The 21,546-nt window shown below is 36.9% G+C and overlaps 1 protein-coding gene across 10 annotated transcripts in view; it reads left to right on the top strand.

The window, feature by feature from the left end:
* The window catches only part of KIF16B (kinesin family member 16B), a 138,553-nt gene that overhangs the window by 43,114 nt on the left and 73,893 nt on the right, over positions 1–21,546 (top strand). For all 10 annotated transcript variants that reach the window (XM_082756867.1, XM_082756865.1, XM_082756863.1 and 7 more), the window contains exons 13-15: positions 17,370–17,489; positions 18,048–18,099; positions 19,375–19,512. In XM_082756867.1, the coding sequence (XP_082612993.1) occupies positions 17,370–17,489; positions 18,048–18,099; positions 19,375–19,512 (310 nt within the window). The remainder of the gene's footprint in view (positions 1–17,369; positions 17,490–18,047; positions 18,100–19,374; positions 19,513–21,546) is intronic.

Below are 21,546 nucleotides of genomic sequence, written 5' to 3'. Positions count from 1 at the left end.
AAACCAAACAGGCTTTTGGATATAGATCCAGGCCACTTCATCTATTTTTCTTTCTCTTTTAATGTATCTTAGAGTTGGAAAAAAACAGTTAGTTAAGTTTCAGTTAATTTAGTAATTTTTTTTAAAAAAGAAAGTTGTCTGATAACAAGGAAACGTTTATTAGTTATTAGTCCTTGTACAGTATTTAACTTCTGCCCCCTGTGTCATGACACATAGTGTCTAATTTAGTTGTCGGCTTTATTAGCATTTGTTGTCTGATACCAGTGCTTTGTTTATTTATTTCTCAAGTGTAGCAGTTACTGGCAGTAGTTGTAGTTCATAAAATCATCTACTCTGGTAATGACATGGAAAGTTGGGGTACATCGTAGTTATTAAATGTCTCTTCTCTTCCTGCCTCCACAGCCTCTGCATACCAACTATTTGTTTGTTATGAGTTGGTTCACAGACGCAGGGACATGAAAGCATATCATGTTTTTTGCCAGTTTGATGAAATTAATTTATTTACATGCCAGGATCTGTACGCTGTTGGTCAATACACAGACTTCTGCGTTGGCATTTGAATTTGGACAGAGATCGTGCAAACAGGATACATGGTTTCTTTCAGCAGAAAACAGACATTGTTTCTCATACTATGTTATGGATCAGATGCCATTATTAAATAAAGATGATTTCATCATCAGATTGCTCCCCTTGCTTAAGTCTGATCAATATGTGCAGGTTAGTGTAGACTGAGAATAAGGAAGAGAAATTCTATAAAAGCAAACAACCCAAAACTTTTAAAGGGAATATATAGTTGTCTTGAGGTACACATTGCTTTTTCTTCAGGAGAGCAGCTCTCATTGCTCTTCACTCACCAATGATTTGTTAAAGTGCTTTGTCCACAACGGCATTGGCTTGCTGTTGTCAGAGAAAGGAAAAATACTAAATTGGGAACTGGTGCTACTGATCTACTGTAGCTCTTTTCCTAATAGAAACACTATTGAAAGTGTCCCAGCCACCTGGGGAACACTGAGTGCAGCAGTCAAAAGTAGATTTCAAAAGAAATAGATGTCTGATTTCAAGTCTGTCTTTGCCACCTGTGTTCATCTTATTAAGAAACCTCCTTTCTCTCGTGTAGCTTCTTTAGCTGCTTGCTATGCCTCTGTGGTGGTCTGACCACTTTTAACTTTCAGTTTCTACTAAAAAGTCGCAATCAAGAGATGCCTAATGCTGCTGATTGTTTTTTATTTCACTTTTAAGCCATTTTCCCCCACTTGAAACCACCTGGACCATCAGAGAAGCACAGCTGGGGGCTGCAGCTTCTGAGCTCACCAGCCGTGGATTAAGGCAGGCTTGAATAGTTTGGTTGATCCTGGCTGTGCATTCCAAAAGAGGCCCTCTGGTTTCTAGGAATAACCATACTCCCAACTATTTTGCTGCCATCCTTCTCCTTACAACTGGGGCCCCGCATTTGTAGATTATCCAGGCCATACTTAGCTTTAATCCATCCCTAGGGCTTGTAGGCAGTTTTCAAATGAGAGGGAGTCAGACAGAGAGAGTTGCTTTTGAAATTCTTTCTACAGCTCAGATGCCACTTGTTCAACAATTTCTCCTGGGCATTTGGTCTGCTTTTCTATTAATTTTCTTGTGGCAGGAAGGGGAGCTAAATTGAAAGCAGAGGAAGCTTCTGATTTAGGCTGTAGAAAAAAGAGAAGAAGAAATAAACCCTGAAAGCCATTTCTTCTAAAGGATCAGCAGAGCAGTAATGAGAAGGAGCAAAGACAGAATGTAAATTCCTTGTTGGACTTGGTTATGGGAGGGTAAAGAAACATTCTTACATCAAGATCTCAGAAGAAAAAGGCAAATATGTCTGAGACCTTCACAAAAGAACTGTTTATAATATTTGTATGGAAATGTGCGTATTTGATATGAAATACTAGAACTGCTTTATTCCACTTTTTTTTTCCAGCCTGTTTAGGAGTTTATTACTACATGATTCTGAGAGCTTTGAATACATGGTACTGCTGTGCACCTGACTTAATGTCTTAATTGGCAACTGAGCATTGCCTTGCTTCATACAGTCCTACTGCTGTAGGAGTGGTGTGTTTGCTCTTTGTTCTTCTTCTCAAGTACAGAGATGATATTTTTAATGAAATCCACTAAGATGTCTCAAACACAGATGGCAGCACAAATCTGCGGCTATTGCAATCAGACTGTCTTCCTGAACAAAGGAGAGGACAGGTTCATTTTTCTGGCTGCCATGCGTCTCTCCAGTTTCATTTATTCTGTACCTCACTAACTGGGTTGTGAGGGACAAGAATGCTCTGGCAACCAAGCTGTTTTTTTTGTTTGTTTGTTTATTTTTAAAAGATTTTGCTGTTGCATTGCTATTCCAGATTTTTTTTTCTCTCCTCTTCCTTGGTATTTACTACATACTGCTGTCCATAGTCCTACTCCTTTCTTGAGTTTCTTTCAGTAGTGAGGGGCACATTTTAGCTGTAGTAAGGGACTAATAGATTTAAGGTAATCTGCGGAAGTAGAGATGATGTTCTAGGTAAATAAATAAAACAGAATTCCAGAGAAGTGAAACACTTCCTTAATTTTCCCATCCCTCAAGAAATACAAACAAGAAAATAGCTTTTAAAATGAATAAATGTATTAGCTAGGAGACTAGTCTTTTTTCCTCTACAATTCCATGACTCATTCATCATCCTGCTTGAGCAACAAATGAGGTAGGAGTCCTGTAGATAATAGTCTTGTTCACTGCATTCACTTGATTCATTCCCAGAGTACAGTCTGTAGAATGAATTATTCAGAGGTCCTGTAGACAATATATGATCATGTAATTAAAGACTGTATCATAATGCATATGGGAGAAGAGCCTGAATTAAGATTGGCTGTTTCTTTCTATTCCAGCCAGGTCCTTTCCCTTCTTTAGATGGAGAATACTGAGGGCAGATTTGCTTTCTCTTAGCTGGAAGGTACAGTACTTCCTGCTAGGAAACATCAACAAGGGCAAACATGTCATGTTTTCTCCTGTGATAGTCAGCCTTGAAAGTCATGGATATAATTTTCCTTTGAGATTAAGGTATGCTCGGTGCAGTCACAGATAGAAGGCTGCGAAGAGGTGAGGCCTGTCCTGCTTCAGACACAGCTTACCTATAAAGTACTTGGCGTGCCTCATTTGTTGAATGTTTAAGAATAGTTGTCCCTTAAACTCAAGTTGATGAGGGCACAAACCAGCCTGCTGCAGATGCTTCAGCGTGGATAAATGGCAGCTTTGATGGCTGAAGCTTTATAAGCCACTGGAAAACAGGATTTTACAGCCGAGTGTCCAGGAAGCTTAAGCAGCCAAACAAGCATCTATACTTAAAATTAGCCAAATCCCGCAGTTCTATTCAGGGATTTTTTCTCTGATGTCAGTAGCGGTTGTGTCTGTACAAGATCTAAAGTGTCAAGGCGCAGGCATTTCAACCTGTTGGATTTGTCCTGGTAATTCCAGGAATGAAGGCCAAGGTTCCTGAAAAATTACTTTGAATTTGCCAAGGCTTCTAATGAAAATAACTTAAAGTACGTTAAATATAACGGTGCTTCTGGGTGCCACTGCAATAATAGGATGTCCGTGTATTAATGCACAGCTGAATTTCCATGGTGAACATGGAACAACCAGTTTTGAGGGGGAAAAAGAAACAATAAAAAATGGAAAAAGTAAGCTGACCTTAGAAGAATGATAATTGCTTGAGCAATTCCCTTATTCTTTAAAGGAATAGCATCATTAATTTTCCATAATTTTAGCTTCACTATATTAGCAGTTGCTCATTTGAGTAGTTTTGCATCTGCCTTTTTAATCAACGCTCATTTCAGACAGCTATTGATGCCTGTGTGGACTGCTACAGGAGCACATGTACTTTCACAGTAAGCTGTTCACAACAAAAGTACAGTTTTCTGATCTTGGTTGTTGCAGGCTTTTTAATGGGTTTTCTTGATTGATGAGGGTGGTGTGGCCTAAAGCTCTAGGAGACGGTAAAAAATCTGATTAGAGAGTTTCTTCTCAGTTGTGGTTCTCTTTGTGGTTTTGGGTATTAGAAATTTCTTCCCCTCGCAAGACCTAAGTGTCTTATCTGTACTAATTGTACTGAAACTGGCTTTGGTAGCCAGGAGGATGGTGTTATTTCTTTGACCTGTTGACTGGAAGGAGCAGGCATGGTAGGAATTTGTGCTGCATTTAATACGGGTATGCAGGAGAGAATCAATATCACCTTTCATAATTAATCATTATATCAATAATTAATTTCTTGCTTTTAAAGGAAGGGCATATTCCTTAATTTTCAAAAACAGTTTATTGAAGTCCTGGGATAGTACAAAATGTAGTTTGGCTTTTCCGCAGATTATGAAACAGATGCTTCATTGCCGGTGGTATTATCCATATTTCCTCCCCTCCTCCCTTTGCCTTCCAAAGTGTCTACTTTTATGGTGATTGATAATTTTTTTTTTTTTGTTATTACCAAAACTGCATCTGTGTCTTGCTGAGCATTGTATAACATAGGACAGACAGTTGGTATTGTATGTACAACTTTATAGAATACAGAAAAAGCTTAAAATGTGCACTAATGAGACAAGCAACGTCACTGATACAATACAGAAAAAAACCCTGCTTTTCCTAGTTGATATGTCATTTCAGTGGGAATTGCAGATATTTCAAAGTTGTTTTCTTGGAACAGTTTTTTCTCTCTCTTTTTTTTTTTTTTTTTTTTTTTTTTTTTTAACTCTGGGACTAGACACAATTGAATTTTTCAGCTGCTGCTCAGCGTTTTGTCTTGGCTGATCTTTGTGGCAAGATTTTGCAAGGGTGCAGGCCTGCAGAGCAGGAAGAATATACGTGTAACCAGTTCCCATCTAGAATTTATGTTAAATAGGCAGTTCTGCTTATCCCCCCATCTCTTTAGGAGTTACTACTAGTAAGCCCAAACCATTTTCAGTGTGTTGAAATCTCCCCCAATCCCCTATCATTTGCTCCTCTCATTTGCACAGTTGTGTTGACAATAAATGTTTTTTGTTCCTCTTCTATTTCTTGAGTTCCTTGAATATTAATGACACTTTTTACATCCTAAGCCATTGTAACAGTAACTTTCTTAATATTGACATTTAGAATACTTTTTGGTACTCATTGCCAATACTTTAGAATAGTGGTAGGTTGCATGCATGTGTGCTAGTTGTGTGGGAAACTGTTGAAACGCCTTTCTCTCTCTTCCAAGAGGCAATGTAATGTTCAAATGTAAGAAGTGGGTCTTTCCCATCTCTTCAGCATGTAGTCTTCAGCAATAGGGATAATTGAATTGGTATAGAGAATATCCAGCCCTGATAATCTAATGTAGCTCAATACTGTTCTCTTTCTATTCTTAGCCTTCCCTAAAGGTAATGAAAGGCCAAAGTGATGCGTGGGTGATAGGTGGTAGTAGGCCAAGACAAGTGGCTCAAGAAAACACCATCTTTTGAATCATTGGAAAAAGGAGTGATTGGTCTTTGCTGTTTTTCAGCTGGATGCAGGGGAGCTTGTTTTGAAGAATAATTTCTTGTTAGGGGTAACTATTTAAACTTTCATGTCCTAGGCATGGTGGGAAGCTTGTTTGCTCTAAAGATCAAGGTAAGCTGTCCAGAAGCTTCTAAAAAAATAAAAAACAATCAGGGTACCTAATTGTGGATTATGTTTTTGCATGAAGAAATGGTGTGTCTTTCCTTTTTTTTTCTTCACCAGCAGTGGGATTTACCTGTCATTTGTATTTCTGCAGCTTCTGTGGTGACAGCTTTTTAATGGGGACCCTGAGAAAACCAGAGTTTGAAATACTGATATGGGAATTCCTCTGCAATATTCATCTATTTGCTGATTACATGCTGCAGGAGCACTCAGAATTTTGGGGAAAAATTATACTTAGGCAGAGTGACTTTCAGATAACCAAGAATTAACTGTGATAAGATGAGTAAGGGAGAAGAGAATATGCTTCCAGTTCTCTGGTGTTCCTTTGAGTTGTTAATTGACCCCTATATGAAAGCATGCATCCATTTTTCTTTTTGGTTGCATGTACCTACTTAATGTTTGCAAAGAAAGCTTTTATATTGACAAATGCAACTGATAATGTGGCAAATATAATATTGGACTTCTGAGCAGCTGAAATGTGCATGTTTAAGCTGCCCAGCTGAATTAGAGCAACACCCACCCCTTTTACCTCTATTTATGCAGTGTTTAATTACATGATCACATCACAGTTTCCCATTATTTCTTTCTCCGGTTTCAATCAATGGAGACAGAGTTCCACAATCAGTCTAAGTTAATGAAGCGTTCAAATGAATATTTCCAACACCTAGTCCTCTTTTTATTGAAATAGTTAAAATTAGACCCATTACAAGGTCTAATTTAACTTTTGGGAATGTGAAACTCCTGGTGTCTGGGCTGTATCAAAGGTTTGGGCTTACATGGTAGACTTCTCTAACCACAACGAATAGAGGGTAATTTACTTGCCAGTCATAAAGTTGTTGAAAAGTGCTACGTCGTACTCTATGCCAGTGCATAAATCTTTTGTTTTGAGCTCATTTACTTAATGGCAAGAACTACCTCGCACTAGATCTAGGACTTTGAGGTGCAGTAGCATCTGTCAGAAGTCACTGAGAATTCATGTGAGAGGCAAAGCTGCCATGATGCGCAGCATTTGTGCACTGATGTTTGGAAATCTCAATATGGTTATAAAAATATCATAAATCTTTGCTGCTGGAGAAGGAAAAAGATAATGTCATGCCTCCTTTCATGAACTTGACTTTCTTATTACTCTGTAGTAGCTCTGTAGGCCCGTAGAGGTTTTTCTGAGAATGCAGGAAAGATGATGATTATCTGAGTTAGGATTCAAATCCATCAGTGAAGTGCAAAAGTCACTGGCAGCATCTTGAGGTTTGTGTGGATTGCTTTGAATTTTCTCCCTAACGATACAGCAGGTTTACATCCTTAAATGAAGTATTATTGTCTGCTGATAGTTGGCAAAGCTGTGCTAGTATACTCTCATGGGCTAAATGGACACTATATTTTAAAAGTGTTCTAACCTGGAAAAACTTTAGTCTGCCAAGAATGCCATAGTATACCTTAATCTAGATTACAAAGATTTCAAGAAATCCCTTTACCATCACCCCAGCCCTTTTTCTGATTACTTCTATTCAATGTTAGTTGACATGACCAAAAATGTGATTGGAACTTTTCAGTGAATATTTGGAATTTCTGTCTTGATTCAGAAATAGGATTTAAGCATTATTATTTTGTTCACTAGATCTGATATTTCTTTTGGCCTTAGTGTTAGGGACTGGTGCCGGATTATAGATTTTACCTCTTAGGTAGGTTTTATTTATTTAATTTTATAGGACACTTCCATTTGATACAAATAGTACGTTTCTGGTGAGTATATTTTGAGGATTATATTGTTTTGATTAAGATGACAAGAGTCATTTTCCCTCTTCTCCCTGTTTTGTGTGTGTTTATTCTCTTGATTCTCTTTTTTTAAATGGATGTTTCTGTCATGTTTGAGGTGTGTATTAAGTGATTCATTATTGTCACTGATTAAAACAGGTGTTCTTTCATTATGTTTACACTTAAGCATTTGTTGTGCCCTCATGCTGTTCCTTTAAAAGCAGTTAAATGACTGTATCGAGATATTGTGAACTAGAGTAAGTTGTTAATCTATATTTTGTTATTAGAATTGTGAAATAGTGTAGCTTCATTAGTTAATTAATGGGCATAGGCATTTCCTGTGTCTCATCTCTTCTGACGTTCAGTAATGGTACAGTAAATGCTGCAATTTTGAGAATTCAGTTCAACTGACATATTATATATATATATATATATGTATATATGTAGACAGTTTTTATTTACATATTTTTATGTTCTTAAACAGATCTTAGATAAGTATAGAATGTGTTATAAAATATACTTTTAATGATATGATTTGTGTTTGTGTTTATGTAGGGTTTATTTCACTGGAATTTGGATTAAAGATGCATATAGTTGCTAAGAAAAGTTTAATTCTCCTGAATTGACCAGATTTTCAAAAGAAGAGTATCAACAAACATAGTCATTTTGTGATGTGCAACCAATTACTAATGACATTTGTGTCAGCTTAAAGCACCATTTATTTTATGCTTTGGGTATACAAAATAAAATTGATAGTTTTAAAAGGACACTTTATTCTGTCATTTTGTAGCATCCTCAAATGTTTGACTTGAGATCAAACAATATTTTTTTTTTTTTTTTTTTTTTTTGCAATTTCTGACCTTTTAATAGTCCTTTAATATGCATTAAAAACTTGACATCGGTGACAACTCGTGTTTACTGTCACTGACCTAGTAAAAAGTAGCACATTATTTCTGGGGAAAAAAGTAAGGTGATAATACCTTCATGAACTACCAGAAAAGTCATTATAAGCTTTGTTCTCAACATGAAATGAAAGAAGAACAGTTTGTTAAAATGCTACCTAGTGGAGCTAAACATTTAAAGTTAAATCAAATGTTAAATTCAGAACTGCTACTTTGACCTACATTCATTATGCTGAAGTAAATTGTGGAGGAACTCAAAGCCTTGACTAATATTAACTGGATTGTATTTGCAGGGTTAGTGAGGAAATTTAAGAAATGCTTTACTTCTGAAGATTTCTTTAAAATGGAATACTTCTGCCATGTGTCTTTCAAAGTTGGAACAATTTGTTTTTTAAAAAAATGCTTTTAATATAATTCTTGCCTTTTCAGATAGTATTTAAAACGTTGTCTATGATCTTGTGGTAGTTTCTAAAACTAGTTGTTAATACTTTGCCATCTCAGTACACACTGAAGTCTGTCTGTGATCTGGTCTGTCAGTGACCCATGCTAGAAACAGCTGTAGGACTTGTCCTCATCTCTGTGCCTATCAGGAAAGCCACCTGGCCATGGGACACAGGAAAATGCTTCCTTATTTAGCTAGTGTGGAGATTAGACCTTAAAAAATGGTTGTAGCAAGGATATGATAGAAGAGGAGAGGGAAGTTGGTAGTGGGAGCTCATTGTTGGCCCTGATCATCTTTAATCTTTTCCTTAGGAGTGTTAACTGGTGCAGTTTGCTGATAATAAAGTTGGGAGACATCATTTGTCTAGCAGAACATCTCACAGAGGACAGGATGAGTCAGAATTAGAATAATAGAAGGGAGATTGATGGTAGATACTTTGATGTGCTGAAGCATGGGGACTAATAAGAACTTGAAACACCATGGAAAGGGGGGAGGACAGCATGAGACTTCATTGTCAAGAGATAGTACAGTACCAGCATGAAAGACGAATGAAAGCTTGGAAGATTCAGATGTTTTGTGTAGTGACTGAAAAACAGAGATACCTGACACAAGCAAACCTGCATATCCATGAGGAACACTGCATGTAAATCTTCCCCCAGACTGGGGGATGAACGGCTGGAGAGCAGCCCCATGGAAAGGGATCTGGTTAATGGCAAGTTGAACATGAGCTACCAGCGTGCCCTGGTACCAAAAGGGCTGGTAGCCTCACCTGTAGCACTGCATGCAGTTTTGGGCGCCACAGTGTAAGGATACAGAGCTATTAGCCTCCAAAGGAGGGCTACATAGGTGGTGAAAGGTCTGGAGGGCAAGATGCGTGAGGAGCGGCTGAGGTCCCTTGGTTTGTTCAGCCCCCAACAGAGCAGGCTGAGGGGAGGCCTCATGGCGGCCTGCAGCTCCCTCATGAGGGGAGCGGCGCACCTGATTTCTTCTCTCTGGTGACAGGGATAGAGCCCAAGGGAACACCATGGAGTTGTGACAGGGGAGGTTCAGGGTGGGTGTTAGGAGAAGGTTCTGCACTGAGAGGACGCTGGAACAGGCACCCCAGGGCCGTGGTCACTGCACTGAGCCTGCCTGAGTTCAAGAAGCATTTAGACAACGCTCTCAGACATGAGGTGTAATTTTTGGGTGGTCCTTTGTGGAGCCAGGAGTTGGACTTGATGATCTGTGTGGGTCATTTCCAACTCAGGATATTCTATGATACTATGATCTTTAGGCAAGGAAGATGAGTTCAGATGAGAGATGCAGACAGCGGATGTGTTAAACACCACGGTATGGCCAGGCTGGTCAGGTGAAAGGAGACGCTACGAGTTTGGCATGTTAAAACTGCAGTGAGAAGAGGGGATACAAATGCTGTCAGTAACCACATCAATAAATAAATATAAAGGAAGAAGAATAATTATTTCAGCTGAATGTCAATGATGATGCAAAATACGGGAGTATGAAATATTAGTAAGTTCAGACAGAAAACAGTTGAAAACAATTTCAGTTATGCAATGGATGAGAGTCTGAATGGAATCTCTCAAATGGTTTATTATGGAATTTGGGAACTGCACTGGTAACATGGGAGGTCACTTTCAGTTCATCCTTCTCGGACAGGAGGAACATTGCTGTCATTTTAAGCAGAGGCAAAATTCCTGGAACTTTGTTTAAACTACAGACTTAATCAAGTAAGTTTTCTCGTCATCTGCGGTGAAACCTGGAAATTTCACTATTTTTTAGTGTGATCATGTCTTAATATGGAGTGCAACTTTAGTAGTATGCCAGGTATTCTTTACAGTACATAACAACATCCCCTGTATACAGTATTATACTGTTATGTAATAAAGTATAATCATTAGCATGCCATGCAGTTGAAAATTCAGAGTAGTCCATCTGTTTGTGTAGCACTTCTCTTCCAGAAGAATGAAATCCAGAATCATTCAGATAATTTCTGTAAATAGGAGAATACACTGCAAATAGACTTCTTAAATATTGCTATTTGTAATCTACTAAAAACCTTTCCAAGCGCTAGGACTGTATGATCGCACTTATTAGTGGTAATAAGCTTTCAGTGGAAATTAAGTTAGAAAGTTTGTGTTTGGAAGGGAGGAGAAATATGTGTAGATGGACCTGGGCCATGACCTGCAGCTGTTTTTGTATGACTGTGGTGATCCTGTTGCATAGTTGAGTTTACAGGACTGGCTTTTCTCAGAGCTCTTATACAGACTTTGACTTGGTAATAGGTTGGTGTTTTGGCAAGCATTTGTTTGCCCACCTGAGAGTGCACAATAGAAATGCTTGGTGGGTTTTGCTTCAGACATGAGGCTTTAACAATTACATGAGTCATGAGAATAGCAGGCAAGGTGAAGTCCTTAGACATTTTAATGATGGACAGTTACTACCTACCTACGCCTTATGGAATTCATATATTTACAACAACCTTTTCAAGGATTCTATCAGAAAACAATTGCATGTTGGAGGATGGTCTGTCTTATATAGGTAAGTAAAAAACGTTCCCTCGTTTAAAAAAGAAAAAGGGGATGGGTGAGGTTAGGCAGATAATGAAAAGCAGAATGTTTTCACTTTCATTGAAAGGTCTCATATTTTACAAGAGTATTTGATTAACACATCTAAACACATAAATATACTACTTTATGGAGGATGACATACAAAAAATAGAAGCATCACATATCCCAGTGCCAAATCTGGAAAAGTTTTAAACTCCAAAGATAAATTAGACTTCTCTGAGACACACAGATAATGCATACAAGAATATGATAATATTTTGTTGATATGAGTTCCTGATTATTTGATAATTTAGTTAGTGTGTCAAAGCAATACATTAATGTGGAAGATTGCAGAATAATTTAGCTTGTGTACTTCAATTGTTTCACGGCAGATCTAGTAATTTATTCAGCAAAACAATTTCTGGGTTTATTCTGTAAGACTTCCGTGATCTATAATTTAGCTTGTTCAGCTTTATGATACGATGACAACCTTCATCTCTGTGCAGAAAGGATTTAGAGGTTAACAAAATTTAACTGAAAGTTTCTTTCTGCTGGTAAATTAGAATGTAGTTTCTTTAGTCATTGGGATGGTGAGTGACTGAACACAGGTTTTTACTATCTAATGCAAATGAATGTTGTGAGTTTTTCTATTAACAAGACATGCAGTGCCCTTTGGTTATAAAATTTAAAACTATGGATATAGATAAAACTTGTATTGTTGCTACATGTAAGAATTCAGAAAGCTATGTGCTATTAAAAGAGGGGGGAGGTTATATATATATAAACGACAATACATTACCTATAGATGTCTTGAACTACACCTTGAAAAAATTAAGAAGAAAAAGAGGGCTAGGTAAAGAAAGACATCCAACATAACAAGAACTGTAGGAGTTGCCACAAATTGCAAAGGTAGGGAGGTGGCCAGGGAAGGAGGCATTTCTCTTCATTCAGAAGTGCTGCTGTCACATTCGCCGCTTCTCTGCAGACATCTCTTGAAAGGTAACTCTCTGAAAGCAGACGATGCTGCATAATGAATCATTATGGGATTTTTGTATCACAAAATTGAGTTTAAAGTATTAAGATCCTATGCCTTCAGAACACAGGAGAAAAACACTATTATATGAAACAAAGCAGTAAATGTTTTCTTATGTTGTTTTTTATGCTTAATAGCTGAAGAACTCATTGTTCTAAGGATTTTTTAAAGTCAAAAATCAGTGGGATTCAAAAAGAGACTGGATTTTTATTTGTAACACAATTTTCTAAAGTGTATTTACTGGTAATATACTTTAAAACACTGGTAAATCTGGTTTTAAATTAAACTTTAAAACATTCTCATCCTTTTTGCATTAGTTAAAGATGATACTGGATCAGATTAAATGCCCCTGTAGTTGAATTCAGATTTATGCAATGGTGCCCACTGTTGGAGCATAAAACAGGGCATGCAGAATAATAATAATCCTTCCTCAGAAAACTGTGTTTTCTGTCTGTAGTTCTTGGAGTTAGGTGATAGATACCCTTGCACAGTCATCCGCATTCCCTCCTTTCTTTTTCTTGCTGTTTGTCCAGTTTTTCTTGTACCTATGTAAATTATTGATGTCAGTGGCATCCTTCAATTTAGCAAGGGATTGTTTTTCATTTCTGATCTGCTGTTGGATAATTTTATTTTCTACTCCCTAGTAAAGGAAACAGCAAATAAGCATTGCTCATTGGGGACTTCTCCTGCTTGGGTTTTGTATGCTTTCATCGTGGTGCCTGTCCTACAGTTACGCCTTATTTTCTATTTTCTGAAAGGTTATCTCTGGAAATGCAAGCAGGATAGCCCTCTTACAGCACACATACATAAACTAGCTGTGACTGGTGTATATGCGTTTTTTGTTGTAAATCAGGAGTTACTCTGCTTCCTGGATTTATCAAAAACCTCTACTGCAGAACTGGAATTGTAAGTCACCTTATCTTTCACCATTTGGGGATGGAGATTATAAAAATTGCTTACTTCAGTGAGTGAAGTCCTGTTTTCTCACCCGTCTTCATCATGGGATGACTGGCTGAGGATGTTACATCCATGATTCTTACTGTCTCTGAGTAGCCTCTTTAATTCTGTGTATCTGCTGGGTTTTAAAATACACATTTTCAGGTGCCTTTGAATTCTGAGCAATATGGAATATCTTTTTCTGCAGGTATGAAGCATTTGTTTCCAGTGATTTAAAGGGAATGCAAAGTATAGTGAGTACACTACTGGAGAAAAAACAATTAAGAATTTCCTTTGTGTACAGTTTGCATATATATTTCATAGGGAGCTTAATGTTAGTGCCATGGCACAGAGGATCTTCAGACAGTTTTGTGAACCCAGGACGTAATAGCATATTTTCAATGAAATCAAATGCACCCAAAGTACCTGTTAGTGTAAGAATTTGCTCTAGTATATAGTCTGGTTAAATATTAATGTGAAGAGTTTCACCATTGCACGTTTCTACCCATAACTTCTTTAATTTGGTATTATGCATTTTTGCATAATTTAAATATAGACATCTGGACAATTTACTTAGCTAGCATAATGTGTTTTACTGTAAGTCTCTGCATGGTGTATTCTCAGAACTGTGTGCCAGCAGTTAACTGTTGAATATTTAAATAAAAGAATTGAGATTTTGCAGTGGAAAGCGTGACACAAATTAAACTTCATCAAGCAGTTCTGTTCATTGAAAGGACACCGTACTAGTTACGTATGCTTTTTAATAGGTGCTGGGCCAGTAGCAGCTGGAAACAGCAAAGGTTTTGCTATTTCTACTGTATTGGTAGATTGGTCAAGGAATATTAGAAGTATCTTTTGGGCTCACTTTCTTTTTTGCAATTCAGTATCTTGTTGGTTAAAATCCAACAGGAATGTGATTCCATTTTTGTGTGTGTTTGTGTGCATATGAATGCATTGAAAGAAACGTTATGTATCCTAACAGTTCTTCATCGTGGGCAGTTGTGTATGGTGAAAATTAACTTACAGGGTCATGCCGGTACTTTACACAAACGTCATGTTTCTGAAGTGCTGGCATGTATCTTAGGTGCAAGCTTGGGGATGCCGCTAGATCTGGTTAATAGAACAAACATAACAACAGGAGGTATGAGTTTCCCTAATAGCTCTCCTTATCTGCCACCGAAGTGTTACTGAATTTATTCTATCAGGATGTTTCTGACTGCTGAGTCAGAGCTGAATTCCGAGAGACCTGCGTTTACACAAACAATATAAATCCTTTTATCTTTACTGTGACTCGGAAAGTATTTCCTTATGTACTGACTCAGAAATTCAGTCAGAAAATAATTCTACTCTTCACGTGAGTCCATTTGGTCTAGAGGCTCCTAAAGAAGCAAACTTTTTTCTCCGCACAGAGCAGCCATTTATATTCACTGGAGCGCTCCTTTGTGTGTAATACTTGGCTTGCTTTATTTTCCACAGTTTATGAATGCATCTTAAATACAGAGGGAGTACACGTACACTTCTCTTTTCAAGGATAATTCAAGATAAGACGCATGCAGTACATGCGAGTTTTTTAAATCGTACCTTGAGGCTTTCATACATTTTCTGAATTAGTACTTTTTTTAATGGGGACAGTGACCTTTCCTACTCCTGTCATTTTGGCTTATAGATTCACTGCTTTTTAAAATTGTGTTACACAAATGAAGGTGAATCAAGTTGCGGATCAAACCTAATCATTTCTCTGCCTTATAATAGCTTACAGACCTTCAATTTATTTCAAAAGAGGTCCTTCCTCCTTTAGATGTGTCCTTCCTGTGCCATCAAGGATGAAAGAGGGGCAATTTGGCTACTTCTTTCTGGCCTTTTTCTCATCTTTCTTTCAATGTGAGAGAACGGAGTAATAAATATTGTTGAAAGGGTTTCTATGATTTTGGTTTGGGGCAAAAGTTCACAGGTTGGAGTTTTCTTTTGAATCTAAAATTAAACTTTCAGCCACATGATTAAAGTTTGGCAGTTGTTCCAGGTAACTGATTAAGATTCAGGATTTTTAGTAAGTAGTATCTGAAGATAAAACGTAACAGACAAGAAATATTCAAGGAAAAAAAAAAGGCACTTAATCCCACTAGTCTGTTGCATTTATTATAATGCTTCCGTCAATAGGATGTATTCTATGTATGAATGGTAGTCATTTACAAAGTAAGGATTTAGAAACTCAATTAATTTGTGTTCTCTAATTTTAGACCTGAATAAATAAGCAACACATCAATTTTAAATCATAATTATACATGCTCTCTTTCTGAATATACTAAAAATATATTAAATATTTAAAACTGGAAAATGATGCATTTTTTTTCTTCATTCTTAATTATTTGTGATAGATTTTTCTCACTCAGCAATAATTGCTTTGCCTCCTGGGATGCCTGTTTTTTCCTCGGTCCGGGATGTTAGTAAATGCTTTGTTATGCTGGAAAAAAATGTTCAGCTCTTAATATTTTATCAATTCCATTGGGTGAAAGGTGCCAGCAGTTGTGTGAACAGCCACCCGTATTCACTCTTCTAAGTCATCAGCCTTGTCGTATAGGAACGTTATAAATTATGTATAGCAGTAGATGCCACTCAATAAATATTTAATATGTGATAGGTATTTTGACTGAAATTACTTTTCACTTGAACAGTGATTTAAGCTGTATTTTTTGGTTTTATGAGGTGACACTTTTATAATATCAAGGAATAGCTGGATGCAGTGTGAATGTCAGGGAGCTGCAGGGCAACGTTAATCACAGCTTTTTTCCTTTCTTCCTGAACGCTGGAGAACTTCTTAATTCGCCCGTGACCAGGGGGGGATTTCCTGGTTTTCTTTTGGAGCGCTTTTAGCGTGTTGTGTCACCGTCTCATTTTGCCCAGGTGTTTGCAGTCACAAGAGAACTTTTTAGACAGTATCAATATTGGCGACATTTTATACTGTGCAGGAGAATGAAATATTACATCTGTTTTCTTCAGATTTGTCAAGTTGCTGTACTTAGGAAAATACATCCAGCAATCTCTCTGCTTTTTCTTACAAATACTGTAATGTCTTGGTTGGCTCTGAAGGATGCATGTTGATGACTTGGAAAAGGAGCAGTAGTCGTGCTGTCGTCAGAAAATTTGTTTTCTGTGTTTGCTGGCACCAGGAAAAAAGTGTGTGCCTCATAATACACAGAAGCGATACTTGCTGCTGCTGCCTCTCCCTCCTGAGTTGTCAGTCTTCCTTGGCTCATAAGGGTTCAGTTGTTTAGGTAGTAAAACTGATTCACTTTGAAAGGCAGTCTGCGTACATGTTCACAGCCTGTTGATGTTAGCTTTGGGGTCTAAGAAATCAGTAGGATTTGAGTTCAACTTGTAAAATAAACTTTTTGAATACTAAAACCTTATTTCAAAGGTATAGTTCATCTCTTATTTATTGCATATACTGATGAGTACAAGATCACGTTTCATTCGAGTTATTGGAGCCTTCCACTTGTACTCCTCTCCTGCTGAATGATACCTTACCATACATGTGACTGCAGAATGTGGCCAAAAGGAATTTTGGAAAATTAAAGTTTTGTTCCTACGTTTATTTACTATTGTTGCTGCTTCCATTACATAGCACGATGTTTTATCTGCTTAGGCGTACTAGATTTTCAGGTGCCTGGGATTTTCATTGCACAAGATTCAGTTTATTTAAAGGATTGCTAAAGAGCTTTCAGTTTTCTGTTCCTTAGCCATACTGAATTCTGTGTAGTTTCAAATTCTTTCTGTCATGCAAGGTGGTACGTAGCTTGCTTTCAGACAACATTGCTTTGTTATTCTCTTGATTGATCTCCCTTATCTGGTATAATTCAGCTGTTTGTCTGGCTTCTTTCAAGTAACACCTTCACAGATTTCCTGAATGGCAAGCTTGGAACACTCACTGGAAATATAAAAGTTGCATTTAGAATGTTAGGAAAAAAGCACCAAAAAATAAGCAGGGCTTATTACAGAGGATAAGTTACCTTAAGGGTGGTTTAGAAAGCGAAAGAAGAGTGCTATTTTGTGCATATTTTAATAACTATACTCTTGTCCTTTACAGGAACAAACGTTAGCTTTGAGGAAGGAAGGGATAGGTGTTGTGCTAGATTCTGAACTGCCTCATCTAATTGGCATTGATGATGATCTTCTTAGTACTGGTATCATCTTGTATCACTTGAAGGTAAATACACATCTATGTTTCTATAGCCTTTATATATGCCTTGTGAGTTTTCAGTAGACAAATTGTAGTAGGCAAATAGTAGTCAAAATGCTCATATAAGTGTTCATTACATCTCACCACTATGGAAAGAAAAGTTCTTTACATTTCTCTGCTAGAGTAAGAAGTTATAATTCATTGAATTACATTATAATGCCAGTTATTTTACTATTTAGGTTTATGTAGACTGGTTAACCAGAGATAGGCGCTTCATATGCTTATCTATCTATTTTGGTTTTCCATTTATCTGATTGTGAAGCGTGACTTGAAATCTAGATCTATGTTAAATGCCTCAAAACTACAATGGTGGCGTTGTGCAGTATGGTTGAAACTTAAAATTGCTAGTAACATTGTATGATAATGACTGAAAGCATTCTTAAAATACAAGGGGAAGAAATCAGGTAGTATGTTTAAACATATATTTCATCCAGAATAATCTGAGAAAGTAAAAGAATAAAACATCTCTGTGTGTGAGAGAAAGGGAAATTTCAACTGAAAATAATACATCTCCTTTTTAATTAGGAGGGCCAAACATATGTTGGCAGGGAAGATGCTGTGACAGAACAGGACATTGGTATGGAATTTTGCATTACTTTATGGTCTTTCTTCATTTTTTTTCCTTCTTTCTTCATTTTTCCCCTCTTTCTTCCAACATTCCCATAGGTTAACAGAGCTTTGTAATTTTCCTTTTTTTCCTAGTAGTTAGTTGTTTATATGTTCTTGTGTATTTTAATTTTTAGAAAATTTATGAAAAGTAAATTACGTGGGATTTGCTTCAAAAAGCATGTCTTCTGAAATAGCTTGTTGGCTTCAAATCTATTCATGTACTTGTTACTAATTTATTTCTTGCTACTTTTGAAAAAGCCTCCTATAAAAACACCATCCTTTTTCATACAACACCTGCCACAATTATTGCACAATCATTCTCTTAACCTTTGTATAAAGACAGTATTGCTATATTGTTATACCTAAAGCAGTCTTTGGACTTCAGATTTTGGAAGAAAATTCTGGAAGTTAGTGAAAAGTAGGTAGCCTTCTTGTGCTGATTTTTCTTACTTTTTATTAAAGCAACTCCATGCCATTGCTGGACTAACCTGTCACATAAGCTGCTTAGAGGCAGTTTAATCAAATAAGCTACATCCTTTAGTTCTCAAGTGAGAAATTGAGAGACAAATAACATAGTTTTATGTATTTCCTTTGGTCAAAAGATGCCTGGATTAAAATTTATATATAAATTCCATGAAATTCACATTGCTTTGTAAGATTAAGCAATACGGGTAGAGATAATCGCACATTACTTGAAGAAGAGATGGAAAGTAGCATAACTGATGGATAACTGCCTGAGTGTAATAGAAGATATAACCTTATTTCAGCCTTTCTTATTGTCTACAATTATATGTTATATCCTACCTATTCAGACTTAAAAGCTTCTAGACCTTAAAGCAGCTACACTTATGATTTCCCAGTGAAACTAGCCAAAAAAACCTGTCTCTACAAATACGTAAACTTTTCTTCACTGATTTCCAACAGAGCAAAATAAGCATTTACTAATCTGGTGCCAAAACAAAAGAGAAAAGAGCATTATGTAAAATAAATCAGAAAAAAAAAACCACCTCTATTTCCACTACAGTAAAACAAGAAATAGGGTCAATGTTTAAGGAATGCAGGAGGTCGTGAAGGAATGAAAAAAAACTGTCTGCAGGGTGGGGAAAAAAGAAAAGAAAAAGAAAAGAAAAAAAAGAAAAGATGCTTGCAAATATGCAACATAGTCTGTCCTTAATAAATCACCATCAGCATGCAAATCTTATTAGTTGTTAAGAGACTAATTATTTTTTTTGTGTGTGTTTAGTTCTTCATGGTCTTGATTTGGAAAGTGAGCATTGCATCTTTGAAAATCTCAATGGTACTGTGAATCTGATACCATTGAATGGCGCGCAGTGTTCTGTGAATGGAATTCAGATTACAGAGGCCACGCACCTAAACCAAGGTATTACCCAGCATAGTATAGTTTTCCATACAGCATCTGTTTATTTCTGGCAACACTACTGAAAAATCTGTGTGTATATTAAGAGTTTACTGTTTAATTTTAATTCAGTTTCTTCTTAGCTGCAGCCCAAAGTTATCTGGAGAGAGCCATGGAGTTTTTGTTCTGTCACGGAATTGCTATGTGGTGAAAAGAGAATTATTTACTAATTTGAGCCACTTCAGAACCTTGAGTATGAACTGATCCTTGCTGTCTGATTTCATTCAAAGTTTATACATAAAGTGAACACCATGGCAGATAGCTTAGGTTGGTGTGATATTAAGAAAAATAATACTGGTCTCTGCATGACTAAAATAACATCAGAGTTGTGTTTTTTTTTTTTTTTTTTTCCTTCTCAGGGCTTCAGTGCAGTCCCACTTAACACTCTATTGCCAAATCCTCTTGGGTAGCAGGAGATTTAGTTGGAGTATCTGTTAACTACAGCTGTAGGAAAGTGACAAAAAGAGGGAGGCTAACCCTTACAGATGAAGTTCAGAGGATTACAATTTTAATATAAAAGCTTTAAAATCTGGAAATGATTGAAAGCAGCCGGGACAACTGGGAACAAAGGTGTATTTTGTTGGCCTGGAAAGGACTGACTAACAAGTAAACTGAAGAGTGCTGCAGCAGAGGTTCTGGATGTTTTAACTTCCAGGATCACCCAGAATACTTTCCCATTTAGCTATGAGCTGAAGTCGTGTTGAGAAGTGAGGTTGTAACAGAGCTCAGCTGCTGAAAAGCAGTGCCCCTCTCCTGGACAGAAGCTTTCAGAATAAGCTCGTTCTAACAAATGAGGAACACAGTGGACAAAGTAGTGCTGAACAACGAGTCTTGCACCTTTTCAAACTCAAGTGCTGCAAGATTTTGCTTTCAGAAAATAGCTTTGTTATGGCCAGGGCATGTTGATTCTGTGAAGTGTCTATTCATGTGAAATAAGAGACATTCAGTTGTTTCTGTTATAGATACAGAACAAAAAAACAGAAAGCCCAACTCCTTTGTCTTGGATTTGAGTAACTCCTATTGATAAATTGTTAGGAACATTGGCATTGATGGCAAGAAACACTGTTAACACGAATTGTGCTTGCAATGGCTCATCTTTATTTTAGCCTACTGTGTTTCTAAGGCATTATAGGTTTGATTGGCTCAGAAGTTTAGGTCCTGTTTCCTTCTTTCAGGCATATGCAGCAACTTGATTTTTGTACTGTGAAGAGTAGAAACATGGTTTTGTTTTTGTTTTTCTTCTCCTGAATTTCTGTCTAAAGAAATTTGCAACTCAGAAAAAGGGGGACGGGGAAAGGGTTGCTTTGAATTACTAAATTTTGAAAAACAGCTGCACAAGCGGATCTGTAGACTGTGTAACCAGATTGAGTCTGAAGGAAGGGTGGCAGCTTTGACATCAGGTGGGCAAAGCTGATGAAATAACTGGTTTAACAACTCGTGCACAATATATCTCTCCTAGCTGTGTTAGCATTTAGTCTCACAGCATGAAATGCCAGCCTCTTTAAATATCTGCTTTAGGTATTGCTGATTATCTACTGATATATTTAAATGCTTCCGTTTGTGACAGTCTAAAAAAAAATCAGCACACTTTCAAATGAACAGTTATTAATAATAGTTAATATAAAAAAAAAAAAAAAAAGAGGCATTAATTACTGCTTCCTTCTTCAGATTACTTCTACCATTTGTGAATTCTGGCTAATGTGGCCTCTTGAGTAATGCAACTTGCTATGATATTTTGTTCTTATAAAGAACATCTGATAAGATTTGTAAAGGTAATTGAACAAATACTCACTGGAGTTTGTTCTTTACCTTAAATTTATCCTCAGTTTAAAATGAGCTTTCCGTTTCGAGGCCAAACTGCTAACCTGTCTGTAGTTAATGTCATTTCTCCGTGCTTGTTTTTTTTTTTATAGTTTGGTAATACAAGTAACTTTTAGAATCATAAAATAAAATTTTAGAAGTTAGGAAGATCTTAATTATGGATACCTTTGTTTCCTT

The sequence above is a fragment of the Aythya marila genome (genome assembly GCF_965140915.1).
Source record: "Aythya marila genome assembly, chromosome: 3".
Lineage (NCBI taxonomy): Eukaryota > Metazoa > Chordata > Aves > Anseriformes > Anatidae > Aythya > Aythya marila.
Note: the sequence above shows the minus strand (reverse complement) of the source record. Positions and strands in the feature narration are given on the sequence as shown.